The sequence below is a fragment of the Saccostrea echinata genome, unplaced genomic scaffold, assembly GCF_033153115.1.
Source record: "Saccostrea echinata isolate AGI-Se365-2 ecotype Australia unplaced genomic scaffold, CSIRO_AGI_Sech_v1 ptg000030l, whole genome shotgun sequence".
Taxonomy (NCBI): domain Eukaryota; kingdom Metazoa; phylum Mollusca; class Bivalvia; order Ostreida; family Ostreidae; genus Saccostrea; species Saccostrea echinata.
Window position 1 is genome coordinate 26,670,915 of NW_026889779.1, and position 27,878 is coordinate 26,698,792.

Consider the following 27,878-nt stretch of genomic DNA (forward strand, 5'->3'; position numbering starts at 1 on the left):
AAAGGAGACACAAAAAGTGTACAGGTTGAAAACAATATTAATGGCAAGACAATAGATCTATAGAAATGGATTTCGGATCATTTCCTTGGCATGAAAAGGCAAATAAGAATAAAATTACTTGATAAAATTCTGGGCATGTAAATATTTGTTCGGGCTAGCGTAATAAGTGGTTAAACCTGCCCGAAGGGCATGTACTGAAAAAAAGATTTGGCGAAGACTGATCTCCAACATCTTTGGCATGACATCGATAGCTGTCCAGCTGTTTTGCGTCTTGTTGTGTATAATTTGTAACAATGGACTTTTTCATACACGGAAGGGTAAAATCAAGAGGAGTTCCGACAGAGTATTTGGTGCATTGGTCATTACAGGCAAAACAGGTGCAAGTGCCCTGCTTTTTCACTTATTTCAGCATTAATAAATCAGATTTATAAAATAGTGACGATACTACCAAGTTTCTTAATAGATTTTTTATGATTTTCAATAAAGGGGTTGCATATGTTAAGGCGACTTAAACTTCTCTTTCGTGAGAAATTACAGTGAAGTTTGGACCTCAAAAGCGACTATTTCGCCTCAGTCGCCCCCTAGGTTGGACCTTGATACTAGCTAATGTGCTCAGGTGAGCGATGTGACCCATGGGCCTCCTGTTTCTTAATGCTTGCAGATATTGAGCTTATTTTTGGTAGGGGAGTGTACCTCAATGAGTTACAGATCAATTTTGATTCTGTTTCTTTGAGTTTTGACAACCTTACAGCCTTTTTAATTTAGGGGAACCAGATTACACTTGCCTGTAGGAGACTAGTATTGCTTAATTCTCTCAGAATGCTTGTTGAATATGGAAATGATCACTCAATTTTACCATTACAAAAGCCAAAAGGTAACTCTCAAAATTTATATGAAAATCACAAGAGTTAAAAAAGACCACTGCAACCTTTGACAACACACAGTTACTGAATTGCTGTTCTAAAACCCCCAGCCACTCCATCCTTTCCATTTTAAGGCTTCAGAGTTGCCAAAGTGAGCAGATATAAAGTGTTATTTGCCAAGGAATTTATTCCATAATTGTCAGGTGTTCATGCTTTTCACATACCAGTATAATATAAATGTATGATCTGATTAAAGCAGTCAACAGTTAAAAAATAGAAATCTAGAAATCAACTGATGAAGTATAGTAGGAGAGGAGGAATAAATAAATACAAATAAAAATGTCTGGACTGAGAATCCAATCTGGGACCCTTTCATTACTAAGTCAGGTGCTCTACCACTGAGCCACTCCTGGCTGATATTCATGGTTCATATATATATATTTATTCACCAAATAACTTCAGAAGTTTCATGTGATTATTCAGTGGAATGTATTATAACTCTAAGAATTATCTAATAATATGTTTTTCTTTTATTTAGGAGTTACAGGGTATAGCTCAGCAGATGATGTTCAGTCAGACCCTGACCTGACTGGTCCAGTGGCCAAAATGGTCAAATTCGACTCCGAGGAGACCTCTGATTTGCGATGTGACACCTGTGGGGCTGTCTTCTGTAACCTGACCCAATTCATGGATCACCGAAATTTTGAGTGTTCACCAGGTGAGTTCAGAGCACAACCCCAATATTTTAATTTGTATGTAATACTGATGCTTAGCTAGCATTTCAATTTCATTTTAAATGACATGTACTTGATGTATCCAGTTTTAAGGCAAAATTCAATTTTGAAGGATCTGTAATGATATGATGGCATACTGCCCTAGTTGTAGACTTAAAAATTGTCTTTTTCTTGTATGGTAATCTGGACCAAACCCAAAACATGTTGATTGCAAAAAACATTGAATAAGCCAATTCCTGGTCAAAATGAATTTTTAGCAAGGAATTGCTGTGTTTTGAAAGAAAGTAATGAATAGAAGAGTTTCCCATTAATTGACTCTTTTTTTGCTTCTCAAATTTTTGAGTACTTTCTTCAGGGGAGGGGGTGGGGTTGTAGTGTTGCACCAATAATTAGAGAACATCGATTGTTGACAAAAAAAATTCTACCGATTCTGATGATGGATTACCATATAAGCAGAAATTTTAGCGGGGATTCAATTTTGGCATTTTTAGCAAGGGTGTTGAGAATAAAATTAAATATCACTAATACTTTACAGTGGCAGATCCAGGAATCTTGAAAAGGGTGGCCCGACCAGTTTGGGGTCGGGGTAGGGGCCCACAGCAACACCATACAAAACCATACAAAATTGATTTATTAAATCTTATGCATATTTTGGACACATAAGGGGGGGGGCCTCTAAATCTGCCAGTGCTTTATTCCTCCTTTTGAGGTTACTGTTATCTTTCAAGGCATCACAAAATTGCTAAAAGTACTTCTCGCTAAAATTCAATGCAGATTTTTTAGAACAAAAATCTCTCGAAACATTCCACTTAATCATGTTAATATACGGTGTTATTTTTTATATTGATCATTGGAAGCGTACTTCCTATAAAGTGCATCCCAGAATTATCCATTCCTGGTTTAAAATTTATTTCTTTGTAATGAAAGAAAATGGCATCTACACCTGTTATTTTAATGCTAACAGTGCCTGGTTAATGGTTAATGGTTCATATGGACATGCATCACACCTTTCACCATACTTATGTGTTACAAAGCCAACTAGCACAAAGCAGAGATTAAGAACCAAAAGGTGCATATATAGAAAGTGTAAAAGAAGCAAAACAACAAAGAAAACAATATAATATATACAAAATTATGACATCCAATTATAATTGGTAAAATCGCATCGGAAGTAGTAACCGATTCCAACCAATGATCCAATATGAAAATCAACAGATGTTCATCACTATGGGTTTGTGGGGGTGGGTTGGAGGATAAAACCTTAACCTACCCAGGTTTAGAGATATCATAGATAAGCATTACTTTAGGGCTCAACATTAACATTTGTCCGCTTGTCCAGTACCAGTGATAATTTTCACAGACAAGTGATTACTGCTGGGCACTTGTCTGATTAAACAGGTGATTTTTCTGTGAAGAAATTAATTTTTTTTTTTTTTTTGAGTTGAAAATGAAAAAAAACTAAAATCTGTTGGCAATTTTTTATAAGAAGATAAAAATCCAAAGCATACAGTGTGTAAATAGATGACTTTGATCCCGATCATAATAATAATTTCCTCACTCATTTACAATGTTCAATCCAAATTTTAATGTTTATATTGATCTGAAAAATATAGGTAAATCATATTGTATGCAGGTTCCTGTAAATGTGCTGCACTGCATACACGAAAAATTTGATTTACCTAATAAAAATTGTGTTTTCTTGCATATGTCATATTTTATGAGTCATTTCTCAAAATGGCTGTACAGAATATATAGAAGGCACATTGATTTTCAGAATGGCCCATTAAAAACTTTAACAGTTGTGCCATAGTCCCATTGTCCTTCATGGCCTTCCAAATTACTGTTTGTCTCAAAATTTTTAACCTTGATCAAAACTTTTGAATGAGAGAAAATAGGATCCCATTAAAAGTCATCGTAAGAATGAGGCAAGGCTACATTTCTGCAGCTAGGTGTTCATTGAAATTCAGTGTGGGTAACGTATTCAGAATTTACAAAAAATGTGATATGAATACATGTACTACAAAAATATATATTTCAAAAAAATTGTATGATGGGCATATTAGACAGGTTAGACAAGACAGTTACAATATACCATAGAATATTATTTTCCTTGGGATTGGAATGTCATGCTCTCATTGGTTTAAATGTGACACAGGACTGTCTGCTTTATTTCTATTTCTGGCAAGTGAGAATTACATGTAATATCCAGCAATATGGAATGAAATATGTGGAGATAACGAACAGTATTGGAGCTCAAAAGTCCATTAAACATTACAAAATTGGAGCAGAGCAAACACGGACCTCTAAGACATCAGAGGTGGGATCAGGTGCCATTGAGGAGTGAGCATTCCCTGCTGACTGGTCACACCCGCCATGTGCTCCTTGTCATGATTGGGAAATAACAGAAAAATCCGTCAATAAATCAGTGTGTAAATAATGGCCTGACAATTAGTATGAAAAAAGTCAGTTAGCATATGACTTAATGAAAGATTGTTTTTGCTGACAAGGTCATTGTATCGACCATAGAACTTACATTTGTTACATAAATCATATTAATCATTTATTACAGAAACCACTTTCCATAATGTTTTCTTTTTGAGATTAGAGTAACAGCCCTTTTAAGAAATGACATCAATTTGTTGTGTTTGCATCACAAGTGATGGTAGAGTTGAAATTCACTAAAATGATGAGAGAAGGAGAAACAAAATTAAATTAAATGGTAACAAAACATTTAAAATAAGCATAGATGCCTCAAAGGTTTTCCAAGATTACTTAATGATAAAAAGGTGAGGTTGATAATTCTTAAAAGTTTAACTGTGTGAAATTAGCAAAGACTTGATATAGTCGAGATGTTGGGACACTGAACTTTTTGAAATTAAAATAATATGTTGAATTCAGTTGTCTTGATCAATTCTTGTAGACCCATAATTATCCCCCCCCCCCCCCCAAGAAAAACATTGTGTGACTTGTCAAGAAAGTGACATATTAACTAATATTGCAAAATCAGACTAAATTTACTATCAATTATCAAATTGAATCAGTAGCTTACAATCATATGATTATATGATCGATAATTTGAACTTTAATTTAAAGGCTTAATTAAATAAAGTTAATTATAAAATATTTAGATATCCTTGGAAATGAAAACAATATTTCAATAGAAATCTGTGAGACCAACTTCAATTAATGCTTAGTGGGAAAATCTGTCTGCTATTCGCAAGAAAAATAGAGGAACATCCTTTGATAATGTTCAAGGATAAACCGTTATGTTTCAAAAAAAAAATTAGAAAAAAAATAAGCGACTCGATTTTAAAATTTTCTATTGTTTGTTGCTGACATGCTGCCTTCAGCGACGATTTTTCGATAGTCTGACAGCGACTATTGTAACAACACTGATATTAACAGCCAACTTTGGCGATTCCAATTTTTTTATCTGTTGGGAGTCCCCGATTGTTCAAAAACCTACCTTCCTTTTCACAACCCACAACCCCCCCCCCCCCCCCCCCACACACACACACACACACACAAGCCCAAAAAATAAGACTTTATAGTTATAAAAATGACATCATTCAAAGGATTTGATTTCATTATTAAACTGTTTTTATCATAGAAAGATCTATTCCTTTGCATGTCATGGTATTTAATGCATAATATACATAATTTGACAGATTCTACACAATTTTAGATCACTTGTTAATTGACAGAATTCAAAGGTTTCACCAAAATAATCAATTTTGGAACTTCTGATTTTGTTTTCTTAATATCTAGGGAGGCAAAATCCAAGGGGCACATGGATGCTAAACAAACAAATAACTTGGAATGGCCTTAGTATAAATATTGGATTTAAACATAAAATGCACTTCAAAAAAGGGTAAAAGTTGGTTTGAATCATTCATTTTTGCCATAACTTTTGATCAATTCTTTTTAATATTTAACCTAAAAAAGAAAAAAAATATTTATGCATGAAAATGCCAGTATTACGAGAAATTAAAATTACATTGAAACATTCATATGCTTTTGAAATAGGTACAAAGGTAAAATATTATATATTATCCTATTCTTTCATGTGTGGGTAGTTCATTTATTTAAATAACTATCATTGGTACATGTAGATCAGAAGATTGACCCCAGCAGGGGTTTTCAATTTTTCTAAAGAAAGATTTTACACTAAAAGTCACAAAAATGTTAAATGCCTGTAGGCAGCTTATACATTGTAGTTTATCTTAATTAATGATAATAAGATTTTTACTGTGACATATATCTTTAAATTTCTTGCAAGTGTTGGGATATGGGGGCATACTTATAAAGGATATATATATCTCCTTTAAATTGAGTAATATTAATGAATATACATACAGTGAAATGTTATAAATATAAGTATTACTATTTTACAAAAATTACATTTTCTGTACTTAATCTTTCATGTATGATTGACAGTTTTAATTTTACAGCATTTCAATATGACATAAAATTATTTTAGATATATTGCTTTTTAATATTTATGTTTTTTCAATCCTTGATTTAAAAGCATTGTTCCTAGTAACTTTCCCAACACGGTATCGACCATAAAATTTATGTTTTATGAGAGGCAGGATTTGATTAACCAGGTGAAACGTGAGTTTTGTGCTGTGCTCTAGACAAGCCCAGCAGGGAACCAGTTCATATCTTGGTGAATGCGATAAAGCCTCCCTAGCTCCTTGCACATACCTCCAGCTAGTCTGATAATTACGACCAACTTTAAAAAGAGCAGGCCGGCAGGGAGTCTTACAACAATTGACAATACCTTTCCTAATGCACACCACCCTTCCTTGGTTGCCATGGTTACTGGCATTACAAAAGCAGCTAGGGTTGTATGTGGACCCAGTGGGTTTCAGCAGTAATAATCTGTAGTGTTCCGAATATGTCACATTATCAATAGGGATAGGTGACGTATAGTAGATGTAGCTAGTGTTAAAAGTCACCTATACCCTGACAATATCTGATTAACATATCACAAGGGAAAACACAAATTATTGACAATATAATGCAATACAAAATATAATTCAAATATCTAAGGGAAAAAAATTGAAAGGAATGAATATAGGAAAAATTATTATCTGTTTTAAGGTGTTTTATTAAAAGGGGAATTGGGGTGGTTAATTTATTATTTTTTTAGTAGGTAGGAATCAGAATCACTTTAAGCTTAAGGACAAATGATACAAAAAACAAAACAAAACAAAACAATGTCTGGATTGATATGTATTTCAGAACCTATTTTGGTTGTAAATGATTCAAATATCAAATTTCTGAAATTCATGTTTTAAGAAATTGTAAACATTATGATGTTTGAACAAAATTCTACCTTTTTGTTGTCACCTTTATAAATCGTACAATTTTTCATCTTTTGTATAGGACATTAAAATTTATGTGCCTAAACCTATTCACTTTACTTAATAAAATAAACATGGCTTTCATTGTAATTTTCATGACTTTTTAAGAAATTTTGTATCACCTTTCCTTAAATATCACTTGGTGTATTAATGACATAGGTAATATATCTTAAAAAGTTATCCTGCTTTTAAAAGTTAATTTTTAAAATCCCCTAAAATAAGTATTTAAAATAATTACAAGTGATTTAGTATAAGATATTGGTGAGACATTGTTTGGTATTTATGTACTGAGTCCAGGTGAATAGAGAGAGATTTCTGAGGAGTCTCTATGGATTCCTGGTGTCTGAATCAATAATCTCCCGCTGTGTTCATTAATCTGAGACTTTCCATGTAAAATATGACTTAAACATGCCAAAACTCATGATGAAACAATGAAAGTTGTTTTTACCTAACATCCATTATGTTGCTAAATTTGTGCTTTGAATTGATTCTCTTGCTAATAATTTAAAGATCCATAAGCAATAGGATTAACTTTTAATATGTACATATATATTAATTATATACTTTTTTCCACAGTAGTTCACAGTAAAGTCATCAGTGGCCATCTACGTCTATATATTTTTACATCCACTGAATATTATTGTCATTTCTTATAAAAACCACTGTCGTTTATCAGTACTTTAACACTGTGACCACTGTAGCTAGCCACCTGTATAGATTTCTTGAGCAGTGGCTCTTCCATTAATGAAACATACAATGGGCCTAATGTATATCAGTAATACAATATTTTAAGAACTTTATCTTATTTATTTGATTATTTATACAAATTTAAATATAAAGTAAACAATAAAAATTGTCTTTGTTAATTAGTATGGGAATTAACGTTGCAGCTATTGCGGATAAAAGTTACATAACCCACTTACAAAAGTCATTATAAATGGCCATTTATAAGCTTATCCACTGTTTGACAGGGAAGCCATTGGTGGCCATTTATAAACTTATATCCACTGTTTGACATTGAAGTTATCGGTGGCCATTTATAAACTTATATCCACTGTTTGACATTGAAGTCATCGGTGGCCATTTATACACTTATCCACTGTTTGACATTGAAGTCATTGATGACCATTATACACTTATCCACCATTTGACATTGAAGTCATTGGTAGCCATTTTACACTTATCCATTGTTTGACAGTGAAGTCATTGGTGGCCATTTATACACTTATCAACTGTTTGACAGTGAAGACATTGATGGCCATTTATAAATTTACTGAAGGGAGAAACAAATTCATGGTAGTATAATATGCACTAATTATTTACTGCATGGCTGAAATTTATGAAAACAGGCCAGAGGCATATTTCAGTAACAGTGCACTAAAATTGGTAACACTACACTAAAATCGGTATTCAGAAGTACTCAAGTATGACAAAGGGAAAGTGGTAAGAAACCAAAAAAACATGCAGATTGATGATGACATGTTGTCAACATAATCAAGTATACCACTTGATACTCTGGAGTAAGCGCATCATTTTCTGCTGTTTACAGTAGATTTGAATTTTCTTGCAATTATTGTACAGCTTATGGAAGTTCAATAGGTCTGACTATTGCATTGTCTAAGTAAGGTCATGAAGACAATAACAAGTTGCTTTGTACTTTGTTGCAAATCTTTCCACCAATGAACATTTTATCATTGTCAGAGAGGAATATACCTGTGATATAAGAAAGTCCTAGCAGCAACCATTGAAAAGATATGGAAAAGGTTGAAGTTTTTTCAAAGTAAGTCAAACATGAAGGTCAAGGTCAAATGGTCAAAATTAATGGTGCCCAAGGAAAGGCCTTCTCACAAGAAATACACATATTAAGAAACATGAAATCCCTAGCACCAACCGTTCAAAAGATATGGCTAAGGTTAAAGTTTTTCAAAAGTAGGTCAAACTCCAAGGTCAATGGGCTATAATTGTTAGTATCTAAAAGAAGGTCTTGTCAAAAGTAATACACATGTGAAAAATGAAAGCCCTAGCACCAATTGTTCAAAAGTTATGGCCAAGGTTAAAGTTTTCCAAAAGTAGGTCAAACCCATTGTCAAGGTCAAAGGGTCAAAGTTGTTGGTATCTAAAGGAAGGTCTTGTCACAAGGATTACACATGTGAAGTATGAAAACCCTAGCACCAACTTTTCAAAAGTTATGGCCAAGGTTAAAGTTGGGTAAAATTTTGTAAAACTGGGTCAAACTCCACGGTCAAAAGGTCAAATATGATGATATTCCAAGAAAGGTCTTGTCACAACGAATACACATGTGAAATATGAAAGCTATAGCCCCAACCAATAAAAAATTATGAGCAATGTTAAAGTTTTTGCGGACAAACAGATAAACAGACAGACAGATTGACAGACAGTGCAAAAACTATGTACCCCCGAATCTTCGATAAAAATAACATTAAATAACCTCAAAAGTTTACCTTATGTTTCTCTACAGTATACATTTGTATACTGTTAGACACTGAGTGTACTCATTGTTGACCATTTAATGAATTATACAGTTGTACACTTAAACAGATAGACACTGTAAAATCACTAATAGCCATTACTACCCCTTTCCATTTTTAGAAACAGCTATACCACATACTGCAATTTAAGCAATTTACCACACATAAGAGTATAGAATATAGCCCTTTCTCAGCAATAGAGTGAGACAGTTGTCATACTGTAAATGTTCAACTGGTATTTATTATCTCCTGTAAAGTTTGAAAATACATGATGATGTTTTCTTAAGAATTTTAAATGAATTTTATAAAGAAATCCATTTATTTCTTACCATATAAAACATAAATTTACAATAATATAAATTCTTTACTTCACAAATTTAACGGATCAAAATTCTTTTACACATTAATTTTCAAAGTATAAACAATTGGTAATTCTGAAAGAAGAACCTTAATTATCATTTATTTTTTCTATCTTGCGTCCAGTTCTATGTACCAGAGAGTAAAATATTTATTTGAGGATTTTATTAAATTAACAAGGAACCTGTCACTTTTTGAGTTGATAAAAGATGACACAGAACAAAAGATGACCCCCAAAATACTTACCTAGGACAATTGTCATGTACATTTGTAAATTTTGTATTTACTAGCTGCCACCAGGTATCCCCAGGGATCATTAGGTTCAGTCCACAGAAGGGGTTCAAAATTTAACGCAGAAATATATAAAGTTCTGCAAGAATAACAAGGCTTCAATTTGTGAACTTAACACTTAAGCATCAATGCATTGTAAATTAGATTGTTGAAATCATCTTGAGCATAGAGATTAAGTTGATGGAGAAAGGGGATTAAGGTGAGCATTGTGGCCCATGGGTCTCATGATACATGTTATTTCCCTACATCTAGAGCCTTTAGTTTATATATACAGATACAAATTTTATTCAAGAGAAAAATGTTACATATATCTTGTCATTCTACTGATTTCATTTTTTTCCCTACTTATTTTCTGTGCATTATATGTAAAATCATAATTTTGGCTGCAAAGTGAGTTTTTGCATGCAAATTAATATCATGTAAATATTGCATTTTCATTACTATATTAACAAAACTATTGTATATGTCTGCTGACACGTCAGTGATCATCATTTTTTACCCAATATAACGTAATACATGTATAAGGACTGATAATATTCTTACATAAAGTTGTGTTGTATAAGTTTTAAAACATAAGAAGGACAGTATCTCACAAGTGATTGATGGAGACTAGGAAGTCTCCACAGGGAATCCAGACTTCTGAAAAATCAATAGATATTCTGCAGTCCTGTCCCAAGAGACAGGAAGGCAGTGGAGGTGAAATTTTACTGATGGGATTTCTTTGTTATGTTAGATTAATGCGGGATTTCACCACTCACAGGCTATTCCCTGCTGGTTTCTATATCCAAGCAAGCTTACAAATGCTGATCGAGGCCCCATTTAGGAGAAATCAGGGATCAGTGAAACTTTATGATGCTGTCATACAAGGAATCCTGAACCTATAGTACAGTTAATCTGACGATGGGTGTGTAAAACAGAAGTGCCTGATTCTGTAAGATAAGATCCCAGCACTCTTTAACTCTCAGCATGCAACACTGAGCACTGTGCCAACACAAACGATCCAAATTCCCTTCTGCCTGCTGTGCACCATTTCAGACTCGGCATGGTGTCCCCCATAGTAAAAATTCAATTGTCAATTTTTTTCATTCTGTGGTGAATGCAGCACAGCAGGCTGGCAGGTTTTGCTTTTCTAAGCGATTAAAAAAATATTGAACTAGCTGAGTTAAATGTCCAGTGTGGTCATTTTTATGGCTTAATTTATATTTGATGAACTACAGTGCATATCCTGCTTTTCTTTACAAAGATATAGGAAATGTACATCTCTTTTTGCCATCATCATGCAGATTTATAATTATATAGTTAAAGGGAGGCAACTTCAACTAAATAAAACACTGACAGAATTAGTTCCCTTTTTGTTTTATTTTTTCCCCTATTGCTTTTACCACATTGATATTTTCTTATAACCCTTTGTGTGCCCCTGCTGCTAAATAACTCTCATTTTCTGAACTCTTGCAATTTTGAACAAAATACATCTAACAAATCTCTGGGGTATCTAAACAGGATCTAGTAATTTCTAGAAACTATTTCATATTTCTCAGGAGACCTTTTGCAATAATTATGGTCCTGCTGCCTACCTTGGTTGCAGCTCAATCAAGTATTGATATGTCCCCATGGGCACTCTCCTTTCTCTTCATCAACAAACTGAGTATTATATTTTACCCCATAGAATAAACCTGATTCTGAAGCTTGGCTGCTTTAGTTGCTGACTGTAGGCAGCAGAGAGCATCACAGATTCATAAAATACAGCTCGCAAAGTAACACAAGAAAATTAGGTTAAAGTCATACAGTCTCTGTAAAATTGTGTGGTATGTTAAATTAGCAGTGACTTTTTTTTTGAATGGTCTCAGTTTTACAGAGATTGCATTTACCAAGTGTTTAATAAGTCTGGTGAATGTTAAAGTACATATTTTATGTTGAAATATTATTCTCGGCAAATGGTGTCCTGCTTAATTCACAGTTTTTTTTTTTGTTTTTTTTTTTTAATTGAAAAATGAATTTAAGTCCTTAGAAGTCTGTCTTTTTATTAGGTGATTCAGTTTCTTAAACATTAATGTGTAAAATAAATTCTACTTTTTATGACCTCAGAAGTAAAGAACAAAGAATCACTGTTCATTTCTGTGCAAATTATAATCATATCCTGTTATTTATAAGGAAGACCTCTTGCAGAAACTCTCAAATACAAACATGACCAATGCCATGGCCATGACATTGTTATTTAGAAAGACCAGAATCACTGCCTGAGAATGCAGACTTTCACATTGTAATCTTAATCCTCATTAATAATAGAAACTCGTGCAAATTTAAAGCAAACTTTCCTTACTGTCTGAAGGATTACATGAGTTTTTATTCAATTTATTTTAACAAGGTCAAGGTCACTCACTGAAAAATATTTAAAGTTATTGTCAAGGTCATACTTTTTGATACTGAAAAATCAGAACCTAAAAAGATCCATGTAGATACGGCAGCGATAAGATGTTTGGTTGAAAAAATGGTGCAAATTTGTATCCTAGCCATTACTTTGAGCTTGTTAACAGAAAAGTCTTGATGATCATACATTGCAAAACAATTGCGAAATCAATGATATTATATAAATACTGAATGTAGTTGAGGGTAGCATTGAAAATTTTTACCCCAAGAAACAATTGTTAACTGAGGTGCAGCCGATTTTTTCGAGGGGTAAAAATTTCCAATGGTACCCTCAACTAAATGCAATTTTTATTATATTATACTGAATGTTTTATACAGATATGTATAATGGTGAGCCATATGTGCATAGATTCTACAGAGTCAACTTTTTGGAATATATTACCTGTCGTCAAGTACATTGTACTGTTGACTGTTTCTATCCTCTGTCAAGCTGGAGGGGGTCCCAGATAGCAGGATGTTATTGGACCTTTGTTGGGCCAACAATGCTCCTTATGTTGGGCCACCGTATGCATTCAACATTGAGCCATCGGTAATTTGCTCATCGGCCCTTAATCAAACCAACTTGTTGGCTTATTGTTGGGCCAATGTAACAGTTAATATTGGGCCACTGTTGGGCCAATGTATTCTTTCAATATTGGGCAAACGTCATTTTTGTACAGTTGGGCCATTGTAAGCAATTGATGTTGGGCCAACGGTAATTTGCTCATCGGCCCTTAATCAGACCAACTTGTTGGCTTATTGTTGGACCAACGAACGGATATTATTATTTAGCCATTGTTGGGCCACTTATTCTTTCAATATTAGGCGAACATCATTTCTGGGCCAACGTTGGTTTGTATCTTATTGGCTCTCCATCAGGACAACTCATTTGCTCTTCACTGGTTGGCCATTTGTCCTCAAAATTGAATAACAAACTATATATAATAAGGTTATACTAGTTTTGTAGTACAGTTTAATGGTAAAAGCCCTTAAATACTATATATGCTAGATTAATAGTTTAATACATATTCACAATATCTCATAGAATTACCATCAACAAGTATTGCATTGTAAGTAGCTCTACATTAATTAAAAAAAAAAACTGAGGAAAAAGCAATCAAAATATAAAATTAAATTATAACATACTAGTATTTTATTGCTCAGTGCATGAAGAAAACATTAATAAAGAACAAAAAGTTGATGCTCACTTGAAGCGATACATGTAGGGTTACATGACTGTATACTCCCTCTCTGATGTAAATTTATGCACAAGTTCAGTAAATTGCAGGTATCAATAAGCACGTCTAAAAAATAAACAAAGCCCTCCTGTTCTTAAAATAATACTAAAATGAATCCCGCCATTTTGTTTACTTACACAAAAAAATGTTTCTGGCATCTGCATCGTGTTTGTTACCGACAAACAGACACAGAAAAGGGTAGAACTACTGGTATGTCACAGTATATAACAGAAACCAGAAGTCTCTGACGAGACTGTAGCTCTACTGGTTGTATTTATAAAGGAAGATAAAAGTAGCACTTGGACTTGAAACTTTACAACAGCAATAAAAAGAATAATGATCCTTGGTTTAGTATCTTTTGTGGCAAGATTTATTATTATATCAGACTAAAACTGTAGGAGGAGTAGCCTTTTAAAACAATTTTACAGAAATTTTGATTTAAGTAACCATGGCAACATCATTCAACAAAATCAAAAAAACAATAACACCAGTTATGTATCTCAGTGTCGTCTACTTGTATGCAAAGTTATACTGAAATCAGACAAAAAAGTGTAGGAGGAGTAGCGTTTTGAAAGTATTTCAAGAAAATTTCTAGTAACCATGGCTACACTGTTCATCCAAATCCGAAACTGGTACAGAGAATTATGTATCTTAGTGTAGTTTACTTGTGTGCTAAGTAATACTAAAATCAGACCAAAACTGTAGGGGTAGCATTTTGAAGGTATTTCAAGGAAATTTCTATTTTTAGTAACCATGGCAACAATGTTCATGGAAATCAGAAAATCAATATAAAGAATTATGTATCTTAGTATAGTCTACTTGTTTGCCAAGTAATACTGAAATCAGACCAAAACTGTAGGAGGAGTAGCATTTTGAATGTTTTCACAGAAATTTCTATTTTTAGTAACCATGGCAACACCGTTCATGGAAATCAAAAACCTATACACAGAATTATGTATCTCATTATAGTCTACTTGTGTGCCAAGTTATATTGAAATCAGATAAAAACTGTAGGAGGAGTAGCATTTTGAAAGTGTTTCACAGAAATTTCTATTTTTAGTAACCATGGCAACACCGTTCATTGAAATCAAAAACCGATACACAGAATTATGTATCTTAGCGTAGTCTACTTGTGAGCCAAGTTATATTGAAATCAGATCAAAACTGTAGGAGGAGTAGCATTCTGAATGTTTTTCACAGAAATTTCTATTTTTAGTAACCATGGCAACACCGTTCATCGAAATCAAAAACCGATACACAGAATTATGTATCTTAGTGTAGTTTACTTGTGTGCTAAGTAATATTGAAATCAGATCAAAACTATAGGAGGAGTAGCATTTTGAAAGTATTTCACAGAAATTTCTATTTTTAGTAACCATGGCAACACCGTTCGTTGAAATCAAAAACCGATACACAAAATTATGCATCTTAGTATAGTCTACTTGTGTGCCAAGTAATATTGAAATCAGACCAAAACTGTAGGAGGAGTAGCATTTTGAATGTTTTCACAGAAATTTCTATTTTTAGTAACCATGGCAACACCGTTCGTTGAAATCAAAAACCTATACACAGAATTATGTATCTTAGTGTAGTCTACTTGTGTGCCAAGCAATATTGAAATCAGACCAAAACTGTAGGAGGAGTAGCATTTTGAAAAATTGTTTACAGACGGACAGACAGACGGACGGACGACGGACACTTTACTATCGCATAAGCTCTTCTGGTCTCTGACCAGTAGAGCTAAAAAGTTAGGCACTGCCACTTTCCATCTGATCCCTCTGCTAAGTCTCCTCTTCTCTCTCCCGAGTCTCCTCCTCCCCCTTCTTTTCTTCTCTGTCCGTTTCTTCCTCCCCCATCCCTGTCCTAGGCATACCTTAGCCATTCTTTGATTGTGTTCTCAATGTCTTTTTAGAATCTCCAGTAGCACTAAAATTGTAGTATCTGGTACTTACAATTAAATTTACAAATATATCACTATATGTTTAAGCTGTCAATTAAGGAATAACCGTCTTTTTTGTTTCATGGTGTGATTAAGCGATTAGCTTGCATGATGAAGGCATTTATGCATAAAATTTCTACGCTTGATCATCATCATCACACCGATTTTGATTCAATGTTGCCCCATGTAAATCATTATTCAAAGTAAAATACATGTATAGAAAATTTGTCGGTACACTGAACAAATTTTAAATGAAAGAACCCAATTTATGTTTAAGTACTGAATAAATCTTGTTTTAACTTCAACATGTTCAACATTTTCAACATGTTTGATCATGTGCTCGACGTTAAGTGTATATAAGTAAAATGAGTGGTAGATTTCGGAAATTTATTCTACTAGACACAAATTTCAATCTAAATAAGGGGCAAATTATTTATTGTTTTAACTGTATCAAAACACATTTGTTATTTCATACTTTCATTTATTTTTCTTGTATAGAAACAATAAATTTAATCACTGATAATTTATTTTGTTTTGATAAATTATAAGAATTTTAACAAGCCTTGTAAATTTATTTTAGCTAACTTGTATTTTCAAGTAGGATTGGTGGTAGATTTATTTCTGATTGTAGAGACAATCGAATTTGTTAATATACAGATTTGTAATAATTAAATGTTTATACACATTTACCCAATGTTGGGCCAATATATCGGGCCAACATTGGGCCAATGAGCAAAATGACACTGGGCCAATGTCATTTGCCAACATCGGCCCAATGTTCTTGTTGACGTTGGGCCAACATTGGCCCAATGTCGCATTCATTGGACCAAATAGAAAATAGAGAAATAACACTCTACATTGGGCCAACGTTGGCCCAACATATCGGGCCAACATTTGGACGATGAGCAAACTTACATTGGGCCAATGTCATTTGCCAACATTGGCCCAATGTAACCGATGACATTGGCCCAACGTTAGCATGCTATCTGGGACAGTGTTGACCCAACAGCACCTGGCCTCTGCACTTCCCCGTGTCTGATTTACACAGATTTGTACACGATATCGTTTAAACTATAAACGTTAATTAAGCTGTGTCGAAGCAAACATATTATAAATACTTACAAAGTGGATGCAGATATGCAAGGTATCAGTCTCATTACGTTCGTGTCACATTAAAAATGGCGCGGATATTACAAATAGCCCGGATGTTGTCTACCCATGATGCTCAGCAGATTCATGGTATATTGGACCAACTTGGGGCCGATGCCAATCCCCCAACAAATGTTTTCTCTCATGATAATAGTTTTATGATATAACGCCAACAGTTAGCCCAACATTGGCCCCATTATATATACCAACTATCAATATTCCATGTTGGACCACCGTTGGCCCAATAAAGGTAACCCAACAGCGATAATACAACCATAATTTAAGATTGGGCCAACGATGTTCTGCTATCTGGGGTGGTTCTATCATTCAGAGGGTAGCAGTGTTTTTTAACAAATGTTTCTCAACTAATCAGATCCAACAAATTTACATGAACATTTAATATTATAGTTAACTTTATGGATTGTTATTACCATGATCCATGATCTTGGGCCAAAAATTGCAAAACCCAGCTGAGTAGCTTTTTGTATTCATATGTTTTTGCATTGGTAACCAAAAACTTTTTAATTTTATTGCCAAAATTTTACTACAGGATTTTGGAAGTTGTAAAATGGGGGTGGGAGTAATATCTTCTGTTGGTTTCAGACACATTTACTCTAGTTTCTTGTATGGAAAAAGATTCTTTTATGATATCCCTTTTAGGCTTGATATATTTTTATTAACATTTTTGAAAGACAACTGATGAAAAACAAAATTCTATTTTGATTAAGCATAGAACAATAAGCAGAGTATTATTTCCCATGTGGATGTCGCAATGAAACGGTAATACCTGTCAACACTATTACTACCTGCCTGTAATCATAATTGCTTTCAACTCTCCTAATTGCACCTTTAAAAAAAAGTGGGATGCGTATTTGTTAATTGAGAGCATAAATAATTCTCATTGAATTTCAAGATATTTTGCAATGCATTTGAGACCAGAAAATAGCAATTTGCTGATATTAATATTCTCCTGTAGGTAGGATTCCAAATGCTCTATAATTATTTCCTGGGTTTATTATAAAGACTGCAAAATTTATACACATTAGAATGATTTGTAGATGCAGAATCTATTTTTGTACAGGTTTAATAGGAACATTAATTCAAAAGGATATTTTTTTTTTGCAGCAACTGGGAATGAAACTCAGTGGACCATTGAGAATTTGGCAGTGAACATGGCACAACCCGATTCTCCTTTGTCGTGGGATTCTGGAGATGAGGGACTGAGTCTGGAAATGCCCTTGTCACCAGGGCTAGAGAACCTCACCCCTGAGGATGTCCCCGGAGTGGTAGGTGTATCCCAGACTAACCCTTACGGTTGCCACTTCTGTGATAAGGCGTTCATCAGACAGAGCTACTTAAAGATTCACGAACAGGTTTGAATTAAAGAAATTTGTTTTAGAAATGTTTTGTGAACATTTTTTCTAGCACAAAATGTACATGGTGTAATCTTTTAATTAGTAAAATCAAAGATAATTTTAAAAATCTGGTATCACTTTTTTTAGTTTCGTAAAATTTCACCAATGATCTTTTCAAAAATCTTTCCAAATAAACAAAGTAAAGAGACTTATACTTAATATAAACATGTAATTTATGTGTTATGTCTGTAGTTTTTATATACTTTATAATATAAATCTCATATTTCCGTTTTCTTTAAGATATGACATGACTTCATCAATCCATATTAAAACAGCTTGAATGTTTATTATATTACTCTGTGAACATATAGCAATATTTATTTATGCTTAATATTCTCAACCATGTCTAATCCAGATATTGTGTATTCAGAAATCTTGCCTAATACGATATAAACATTAAGTCCCATTCAGTGAATTCAGTTGTTTTAAATGTTGTCTTATTCGGAATGTTGTCTAATCCAGCCAGTTTTTAGGTCACCTGAGTGACTCAGGTGACCTATTGCTGTATATTCATTTCTCAACCTTCATATGTCTTGTTAAAGAATATTGTGGCCTCTAAGGTAAAAAAAAATATTTAAAACAAATTCAAATTTAGAACTCCAAGGCTTTTTTTTTTCTGGTATGGCAGTTTTTTTATACATGCACTATTCATAGCTTTATTTTACTTGGCTGCAGTATAATTTTTACCATTTTTAATATTAATTTTTTTTTTTATTATTATTTTTTTTTTTTTTAAATTTATATTTATAATTCTTTTGTTTTTTTTAGAATGTAATTCTGAAATTAAGACTTTAAAGAAAGAAGGGGGAAAATTAATTCAAAATAGAGAGAAAATGGACTCTTTATATATGAAAAAAAAATAACCTCAAACAAAATTTAAACTTTTTACAGTGCATTAAATTTTCATTAAACAAATAAAAGATAATATTACAAAATAGTATTATAAAAATTTTTGTAAATCATCAAAGTCTTTTTTAATGATTAAATGAATACAGAATGCACAGTGTTTGTTGAATACTTTCACAGACATGTCAGTGTTTTCAGTAATGCACACAGACTGAGTGTCATTAATGGCTATCACATGGTCCATGCAGAGGTCTAGCTTTTTCCCAGAGGTGTAAAATCAATTCACATACCAAACCCCAGAAGTAGATATCCAATTAGATGCTACACTATCAGTTGTCTTGGGAAAATGTTTTATTCCAACCAGTCTGTCCCCAATCCTATAGTTTCAGTTCCTGGAACATTATTGTTCATGGTGAATTTAGCACAGTTCTTAAGTCATTGTTTACCTTAAAAGGTGTCAATTTTATTGTGTTTTTCTTTTAAGTAAACCATCATTATTAAATATGAACATCTTTTTTGAGGAGCATTTCTTCTCCATTTGGGTCATTTACCAGCTTCATATTACAGTTAACAAGAAGAGACATAGCAAACTAACATAGCAAAACTGGCAAAGAGTTTTATATCTCAGATATCTATAAGGGTTTGAGATACGAAAATTAAGAATCAAATTCAGAATATGAGTCACTCACTTTTACATTTCCCTGGTATATATTCAACATGAAGTTGAGGTACTGCAGATCTACTGTATAACAATAACATTCAAGCTTCTAATTAAATGATATTTTAAAAAAATATGTTACAGTAAACATTAAATTCTTAATTAATCAATCTTTAAAATTTCAGAAAGAGGAGGAACTATATGTTGAAAAATAAATCAAAGTTGTTTTTATATTTCTGACATCTATGTTTTATCCATCTTAATCACAGATACACGGTGACCAGCTACCTTTCAAGTGCTCAGTGTGTAACAGAAGATTCCGGCACAAGCGCAGCAGAGACCGTCACGTAAAACTCCACACTGGAGAGAAAAAGTATAAATGTACCCAATGTCAGGCAGCTTTTGTTAGGTATATTAATTATTAATTTACTTACAAATTTATCATAAATGCATTGTATGCCATCCTGTGATCTTTTAAAGTTAAACACCTCTCCATGAATTAAAATTTCATTTATATTACAATGTACATATAATTGCTGCAATTGAAAGAGATAGTATTTTGAAAAGACCAGAGTATTTTTGAGCATATGATAACTCTCTTGTAAACAGCTTGTGTCTATACTGATTACCCTCTTCAATGAAACTTTCAGGAGTGACCATCTGAAAAGCCACATGAAAACTCATGAATCTACCAAAGTCAGTTTCCAGTGTGAAATCTGCCAGTTGACATTTCCCAGCCTTGACCTTATGATGTCACACATGGCCACCCATGAGCAGTCACCAGAAAGGAAAGGCATGGACCTGAAATGCATGTATTGCCCTCTTGTATTCACCACTCTGTCTGACTTCAGACATCATCTGATAGACCATGAGAAGGTTCCCAGTCAGAATTGCCTCTGTTCCCTCTGTGGCAGTGTATTTCCATCCCAAGAAGACTTAGATAATCATGTGGAAAAAGTGCATTTGGATGAATCAAGGAATAAATGTCCATTATGTTCAGAGGTCTTTTTGAATCTGTTTGACCTGTATGCTCACATGAGCTCTCATGGGAGTGAAATCAAAAGTCAAGGAGCAGGTCAAGTGAAATCATTGCCAGGATCTTCTCTGCAGGGAGAGGTTTTGGTGTGTCCCTATTGCTTTTGCAGTGACTTTGATACCCTTGAAGTCCTAGAGATTCACATGCAAAGTGTTCACTCTGTTAAACCTGCTGAGGTTTACACTTGTAACTATTGCAATGCTCCTTATAAAAACTTGTATAGTTTACATGAACACATGAGGGCTGTTCACCAAAACCAACCTTGTCTAGACATCAAGTATCCATGTTCCCTCTGCTCAAGGCAGTTTGGTAGCATAGAGACGCTCATACAACACAAGAGAGCTCTACACCCAAATGAGCACCGAAAATCAAAGGCTGAACTTTTGAAGCATGCTATGTTGGAACAGTGTAGACCTGAGCCAGCAGGAAAGCAAAAGAAAGTTCACATGCAAACAAGTCTTAAAATACCAACTCCAAGAAAGACAAACTTTACAAACTCAAACTACAGAGGAACCGAGCAGAGGAATGAGGAAATAACTTGTGAGCAGTGTAATGCTCGATTTCATGATTATCTCCATTATCAGAACCACATGAAGATGCACTTGGAGACAAAGGCTCCAGTGAAGCTTCAGGAGGCACTTTCCTCCCCAGGGTTGAACTCTGGAGTGTCTCCCGTGTCTGTGTCATCAGCTTTGTCACCAGGTGTCTCTGGTGTGCCATGTAAAAACTGCAATCTCCGATTTCCAAATGAAGAACAACTGGAGAAACACAGTGTGTCTCACTACCTTAGTGTGTCCACTGAATATGGTTGTACAACATGTGTGAAACTGTTCTCCAAACCTGATGAGCTTCAGAAACATTTAATGGACATACATGCTCATCATCTGTACAGGTGAACTATTTAAATGTAATTGATAGTTTTTTGCAAAATTAAATATTTAAGGTTTATTGATACTGTGATGAGAGAGATAACTCTAACTGATATAAATTACTTTTATTCTTTTATAAAACTGTCAATTTACCAGGCCGTTTCTGTCAAATTTCGCCCCTCAAGGTATACTGAAAGTGCCTTTTAATTATAAACTAGATTTCTTTTGGATAATAGGAAGCATTAAGGAAAGATTTTATATGAGTGAGTAGAGGGATCATGAACCGTAAGCTGCATAAAGTTGGAAAAAGATTAGAGTATCGTAAATTCTAGTACATGTACATTGATATGCTTCAATGTGTTTTTAAACTCAAATTCAGTGTTACTTTTTATTTTTAGGTGTGCATTGTGTAAGGAGATTTTTGATTCTAAGGTCAATATTCAAGTCCATTTTGCTATAAAACACAGCAATGAGTGCAAACTGTACAGATGTACAAAGTGTGATGCAGTATTCAGAACAGAGATGGAATGGAGTGTCCATCTACGAGTCAACCACCTTCAGATTGCTAAACCTTACAGGTATGTACATGTATGGTCAGTTGTAAAAAAAAATATGAGAGAAAGAACTAAAGCATTAATTACAATGTCAAGTAAACTGTGTTCAAAGAAAAGATCAATGGCTGTTACCCTGACCATTGAATTATCACAGATGCGATTGATTGTAATTGGTGATGTTTTTCCTAAAGAGTACATATAATGTTACTCAACCATTTTGCTGAGAATGAATTGTTTTATAAGTTGTGCTTTAAAGCTGAGTCCCATTGACAGGTGCTTGTTTTGTAAGGACAGTTTTTCATCAGAGATGGAGCTTCAGTGTCACCTGACCACTCACAGTAGACCATTCAAATGTTCAATGTGTTCCGAGTCATTCCATGTAGAGTACCTGTTAGATAAGCATGTACAAAGTGTCCACTCAACAGAGGAGGGGGATAGAACACAGACACCCTCCCAGCATGGCTCAGAAAGGGCTACTCCCAAATCGCAGCATTCACCAGCTGTCAAGATCAAGGTTTGTATATATGCAGATTTAGTCATTAAAAAAGTAAGATATGTTGAATTGATAAGTGGTTAGAATTTTCTCATTTTTAGCTCTACTGGTCAAAGACCAGAAGACCTTATGCAATAGTAAGGTGTCTGTCGTCCGTCTGTCTAGCTGTCTGTAAACAATTTTTCAAACTGCTACTCCTCCTACAGTTTTGGTCTGATTTCGATATAATTTGGCACACAAGTTGACTATACTAAGATACATCATTCTTTTTATCGGTTTTTGATTTTGATGAATGTTGGTGCCATGGTTACTAAAAATAGAAATTCCTGTGAAATATTTGCTTAACACTACTCCTCCTACAGTTTTGTCTGATTTCAGTATAGTAGACAACACTAAGATACGTTATTCTGGGTGTTGGTTTTTTATTTTGATGAAAGGTGTTGCCATGATTACTAAAAATAGAAATTTCTGTGAAATACATGTACTTTCAAAACACTACTTCTGCTAAAGGTTTGGTCTGATTTCAATATGATTTGGCACACAAGGAAGCTACACTAAGGTTCATAATTCTTTATATCTGTTTTTGATTTTGATGTACAGAGTTGCCATGGTTGCCAAAAATAGACATTTCTGTGAAATACATTAAAACGCTACTTTTCCTACAGTTTTGGTCTGATTTCAGTATATCTTGGCACACAAGTTGACTACACAAAGATACATGATTCCTTTTATCGGTTTTTGATCTTGATGAACATTGTTGCCATACATGGTTACTAAAACTAAAAATTCTTGGGAAATACTTTCAAAAAGCTACTCCTACTGCAGTGTTGGTCTGATTTCAGTGTATCTAGTAAGATACATAATTCTATGTATTGGTTTTTGATTTCAATGAATGATGTTGCCATGGTTACTAAAACAAAAATTTCTGTGAAATACTTGCAAAACGCTACTCCTCCTACAGGTTTGGTCTGATTTCAGTATAACTTGGCAAACAAGTAGACTACACTAAGATACATAATTTTTTGTATTGGTTTTTGATTATTAATTGCTGTTGTAAAGTTTCAAGTCTGTGTGCAACTTTTCTCTTGCTTCGTTATAAGTTTAAACCAGTAGAGATACGTCTCGTCCGAGACTTCTGGTTTAAGTGTGTTTTAAGCTTGCTTCAAAAAATCCACCTTTATAGAGTAGACCAAATCTTGTAGGTAAAAAAACCTACTTTAAGAACCTGTGGTTAGAAACTACAATAAAAAAAGAATTAAAAGAATTATGATGTGTACAAAAATTTATAATTTTATTGCCACTTATAATAATTAACACAGATAATCAGATTTTTAAGTGGAATTCTACATTTATTTTATATATGGCCATCTTTGGAACCATTTATGTATAGGCATTTACAAAACTAAAAATCAAAAATTTCATAAGAACTATAAACAAATCAAGACTTCAATATGTCAATTTTAAAAATATTATATTTCGTGAAATAAGTATACATACGTGTATCTTGGTTATCATTCATATCATACTTATGGCATGTCTTAATTCATAGTTTGATTTTATTTAATTCCTAGACTGAAAAGGATATAATGGATCTGAACTATGGTGGCAGTAAGGAGCCCCTTTCTGAGAGTTTCTTTTCTTCTCGTGCTAGTCCAGGGATTTGGAAGTCGTCAGATTTAACCTTCACATGTAATATCTGCGACATGAAGTTCTCTCATCACCCTGCTCTCCTTAGTCACAAAGCTCATGACCATGGTCTCTCAGCTATTCTTAAGGCAGTCAGTGGCGAACAAGGTATTAAACCATAGGGGAGTCTCAAAATTGTTTATTCTCATTTACTAATAATAATAATAATGTACAACTGATAAAACTTTAAAATTATGTTTGAAATGAAAATAAAAAATTTGATGATTTGTAGTACAATTTAAAACTTTAAAATTTAAAGCTTTAAGAAAATATAGCTGCATAAAAAAGTGTACAAGTCATGTACTGTGAATGTTGTTTACTTTCATACAGCAAAAATATCTTATTTAATCTTTTTGTGAAATGCAAACTTGTGCTTCAAGAAAAGAAAGTTATATGGATGAAGATTTATTAAAAACAATTTATCTTTTTCTTCATAGACACCAAACCCCAGCCTCTGCAGGAAAATTGCCAGAATCTTGAAAAAGATAAGAGTCCTGGCCCCCTTCTCAATAAGGACAGAATGTCATTGTCACCTGCTGAAATGTCCTCTCCAATATCTAAGTCCCTACCTGTCTTTATCTCACCTGAGAGAATCTCCATATCCTGCATGTATTGCAGTCAGACTTTTAAAAACAGACATGAAATGGACAAACACATGAAGATACACCTCAACAATGGGGATGAAAAATGCAATATTTGTGACAGGGTGTTCCCAACACCAAGCATCCTTGCAGAGCATAAGCTCACTCACTGTAAGATAAAGGAGGGCAATGTTTGTGTCCTCTGCAAGGTGGCTTTGAAGTCCGAAGAACAGTTCTATATTCATACTCAAGAACATGGCTTTCAAAGCACTTATATACAGTGTCTTATCTGTCGCCAAACACTTGTGTCAATGGTGGAACTGCAGATGCATGGCAGACATCATTTTCAGTCTACCAACAGCTCCTTCACTTGTTGCGTCTGTCTTGAAGCATTCAAATCCAAGGAGACCATGGTCTCTAAAGTAAACAGTAGTGGTCGTAACTATTTTGTCTGTAAGATGTGCTATCATGGCAGTAAGTCATTATACCACTGTGACACTTGTGGAGATAGCTTTGTGAACCCTCTTCAGCTAGAGGCACATGTTGTCACTCACCATGGCAACAAACAGGAGTACACCTGTCACAGATGTCAAGCTACATTCCAATCAAGTCTGCTATTGAAGGCTCACAACTTATCCCAGCATGCCTCTGAATCCACAAGTGAGTTTTCTTGCACTCATTGTCCAGCCTCTTTTTCAACTCATTCTCAATTGGAATCTCATCATCAAACACACAGAAAATCTTACACTTGCATCAAATGTCAGGAATCATTTGACTCAGAACAAGAAATTCAGCTTCATGTGGCAACCCATGTCATGAAGGAGGGCAATGTTCATGAGTGTAAGCTCTGTTTTCTTAGCTTCACGTCACCTGCTAAGTTGCAATGTCATCTTATACAGCACACATACCAGAACTCTGAGTACAGATGTAGTGTATGCTGTCATGTTTTTACCACTGCTGCAGATATTCAGCAGCATGCTGTAGAGCATGGACTAGGTGCCAGGAGATATGCCTGTCCAAATTGCTGCCAAAAGTTCTTTTTCAGTGCAGAGTTGGAGAATCACCAGATCAGTCACCATGGTGGCCAGGATGACAATAACACAGCAAACAAACAGCCCTTAAAGAATGGAAAGGAGATGAAAATTAAAAAAGAAAATCTGTACAATGTTCCTTTGTTACATGATGCTTCACATAAAAAGCTAAATGGTAAATCTACAGAACTTCATTGCCCAGCCTGCTCACAAATATTCTTCAAATTATCAGAGTTGACAAATCATATCCAAGAGCACTGTGAAGAAGCAGGGAATGGGGAGTCAGACACCAGTCCTAATGGAGATTTCAAGAGTTGTCCTGCCTGTGAGAGTCAGTTCACAAACCTGAGAGATCTTCAAGATCATTTAAAAACTGATCACAGTGGTAAGTTTTTAAAGCAATGCTGATATAAGGGAGATAACTTCTTCTGTATGATAATAGTAAACACTGGCTGTTTAAAGAATTACTATATTCAAGCCAATATTGGCCTTTATTTCTCTGTACATCTGGGGCCAATGGCTTCAAAACTAATCAGCTAATCAATTTTAACTGACAACTGTCTTTAGATGCCAAAAATAAATAAGAGATTTATAGTTAAGTCAACCATTCTTTTTAACTACAGTACATTTATATGCCAATGTGCAGATGTTCTGTTAAGACACAGTACACTGTCAATAGCTAAAAAGGACATATTATATGTAATTATTTGTCTTTGCATTTTTTCAGATACCAAACTAATCTGCAGTATTTGTAAGAAGACTTTTACCCACTCCAAGACCCTCAAACTTCACATGCGTTTACACAATGCCAGTAAGGGTTACGAGTGCACTGTCTGTCACAAAAGGTTCACAAGTAAGTCAAAAAGAATCATGTATTCTTGTAATATTTCTGCATGTAATTGAAAATAAAGTCATAATATCATGAACAGATTTTTTAAACGATAGCTTGAAAAGGAAAATTCTTAGCATTACTTTAGAAAAGAAATTAAGAAAAAAAATACTGTGGAATCATTAGATTTCGTGGTGGCTCAATATTCGTGGGTCCCCTTAATGCATGAATATACATCCTCCACAGATTAATACACAAGGGCTTCAAAGTCATATTTCCTTTTGTAGATATGAGTAAATACAAGAAATTACATCTCCATGAACCTGTAAAATTAAACAATCCATGAAAATTGGCCCCCACAAATTTGGATGAATCCACAGTAGTACAGTAAAGTTTGTCTAATCTAGATGTTATGTATTCCTGAATCTTGCCTACTTTGATGAAAACTTTAACTCCTTTTCAGTAAATTAAACTGTTTTTAAAAATGTTATATAATCAGGTAAATTTCTGTGGAATCAGTGTGTGTAGATTAGACAAGCTTTACTGTAAATATTTCTAAGTTTTCATATACTTTATTTTTCTTAATTTAGGAAAAGAAAACCGCAAGGCTCACATGAAAACTCACAAAGGACTGAAATCTACTTTATTCCAGGTACATGAAGAAGGAGCTTTTTCTTTAAACAAAATACATGTACATGTATGTAATTTTGAAGAATGTTCTTAAAACTTGATAATATCCACCTTCACCTTTTCCTTACAATTGTATTTTCTTGATTCACAGTGTTTAGCAGAGACAAATGAAAAACCTGTGGAAATGTTGAATACTGGAAATGAAATGACAGAGCTGGCATCAGAGACTGAATTATTGGCCATGAATGGTGTTGAATAGTTAGTTAGTGTTTTTATAATGATAAAAGTGCTATATTTTGATATTGTTGTAATTCATAATTATGTATAAACCAATCCAATGTATAAAATTTATGTGTAATATTCATATTATCAGATGTATTCATTTTTATCTACAATTTCCAAGAACTGACAATTA

The 27,878-nt window shown here is 33.8% G+C and overlaps 1 protein-coding gene across 1 annotated transcript; it reads left to right on the forward strand.

Annotated features, from left to right (window-relative positions):
* The first annotated feature begins 819 nt into the window (after positions 1 to 819).
* On the forward strand, positions 820 to 27,875 carry LOC133196992 (zinc finger protein 423-like). Its single transcript, XM_061332834.1, has 12 exons — positions 820 to 874; positions 1,402 to 1,581; positions 17,961 to 18,208; positions 20,024 to 20,163; positions 20,405 to 21,682; positions 22,058 to 22,237; positions 22,487 to 22,727; positions 24,278 to 24,500; positions 24,830 to 26,389; positions 26,732 to 26,857; positions 27,424 to 27,485; positions 27,615 to 27,875. The coding sequence occupies exons 1-12, from the start codon at positions 820 to 822 to the stop codon at positions 27,720 to 27,722; spliced, it is 4,401 nt and encodes a 1,466-aa protein (XP_061188818.1). The 3' UTR covers positions 27,723 to 27,875.
* The last annotated feature ends 3 nt before the right edge of the window (positions 27,876 to 27,878 follow it).

Excerpts from the sequence above, each read along its gene's own strand:
- LOC133196992 (XM_061332834.1), top strand. The coding sequence starts at position 820 with ATGCTTGTTGAATATGGAAATGATCACTCAATTTTACCATTACAAAAG. Across the intron at positions 875-1,401 it reads ACCATTACAAAAGCCAAAAG|GAGTTACAGGGTATAGCTCA; the intron begins GTAACTCTCAAA and ends TCTTTTATTTAG. Across the intron at positions 20,164-20,404 it reads TGTCAGGCAGCTTTTGTTAG|GAGTGACCATCTGAAAAGCC; the intron begins GTATATTAATTA and ends TGAAACTTTCAG.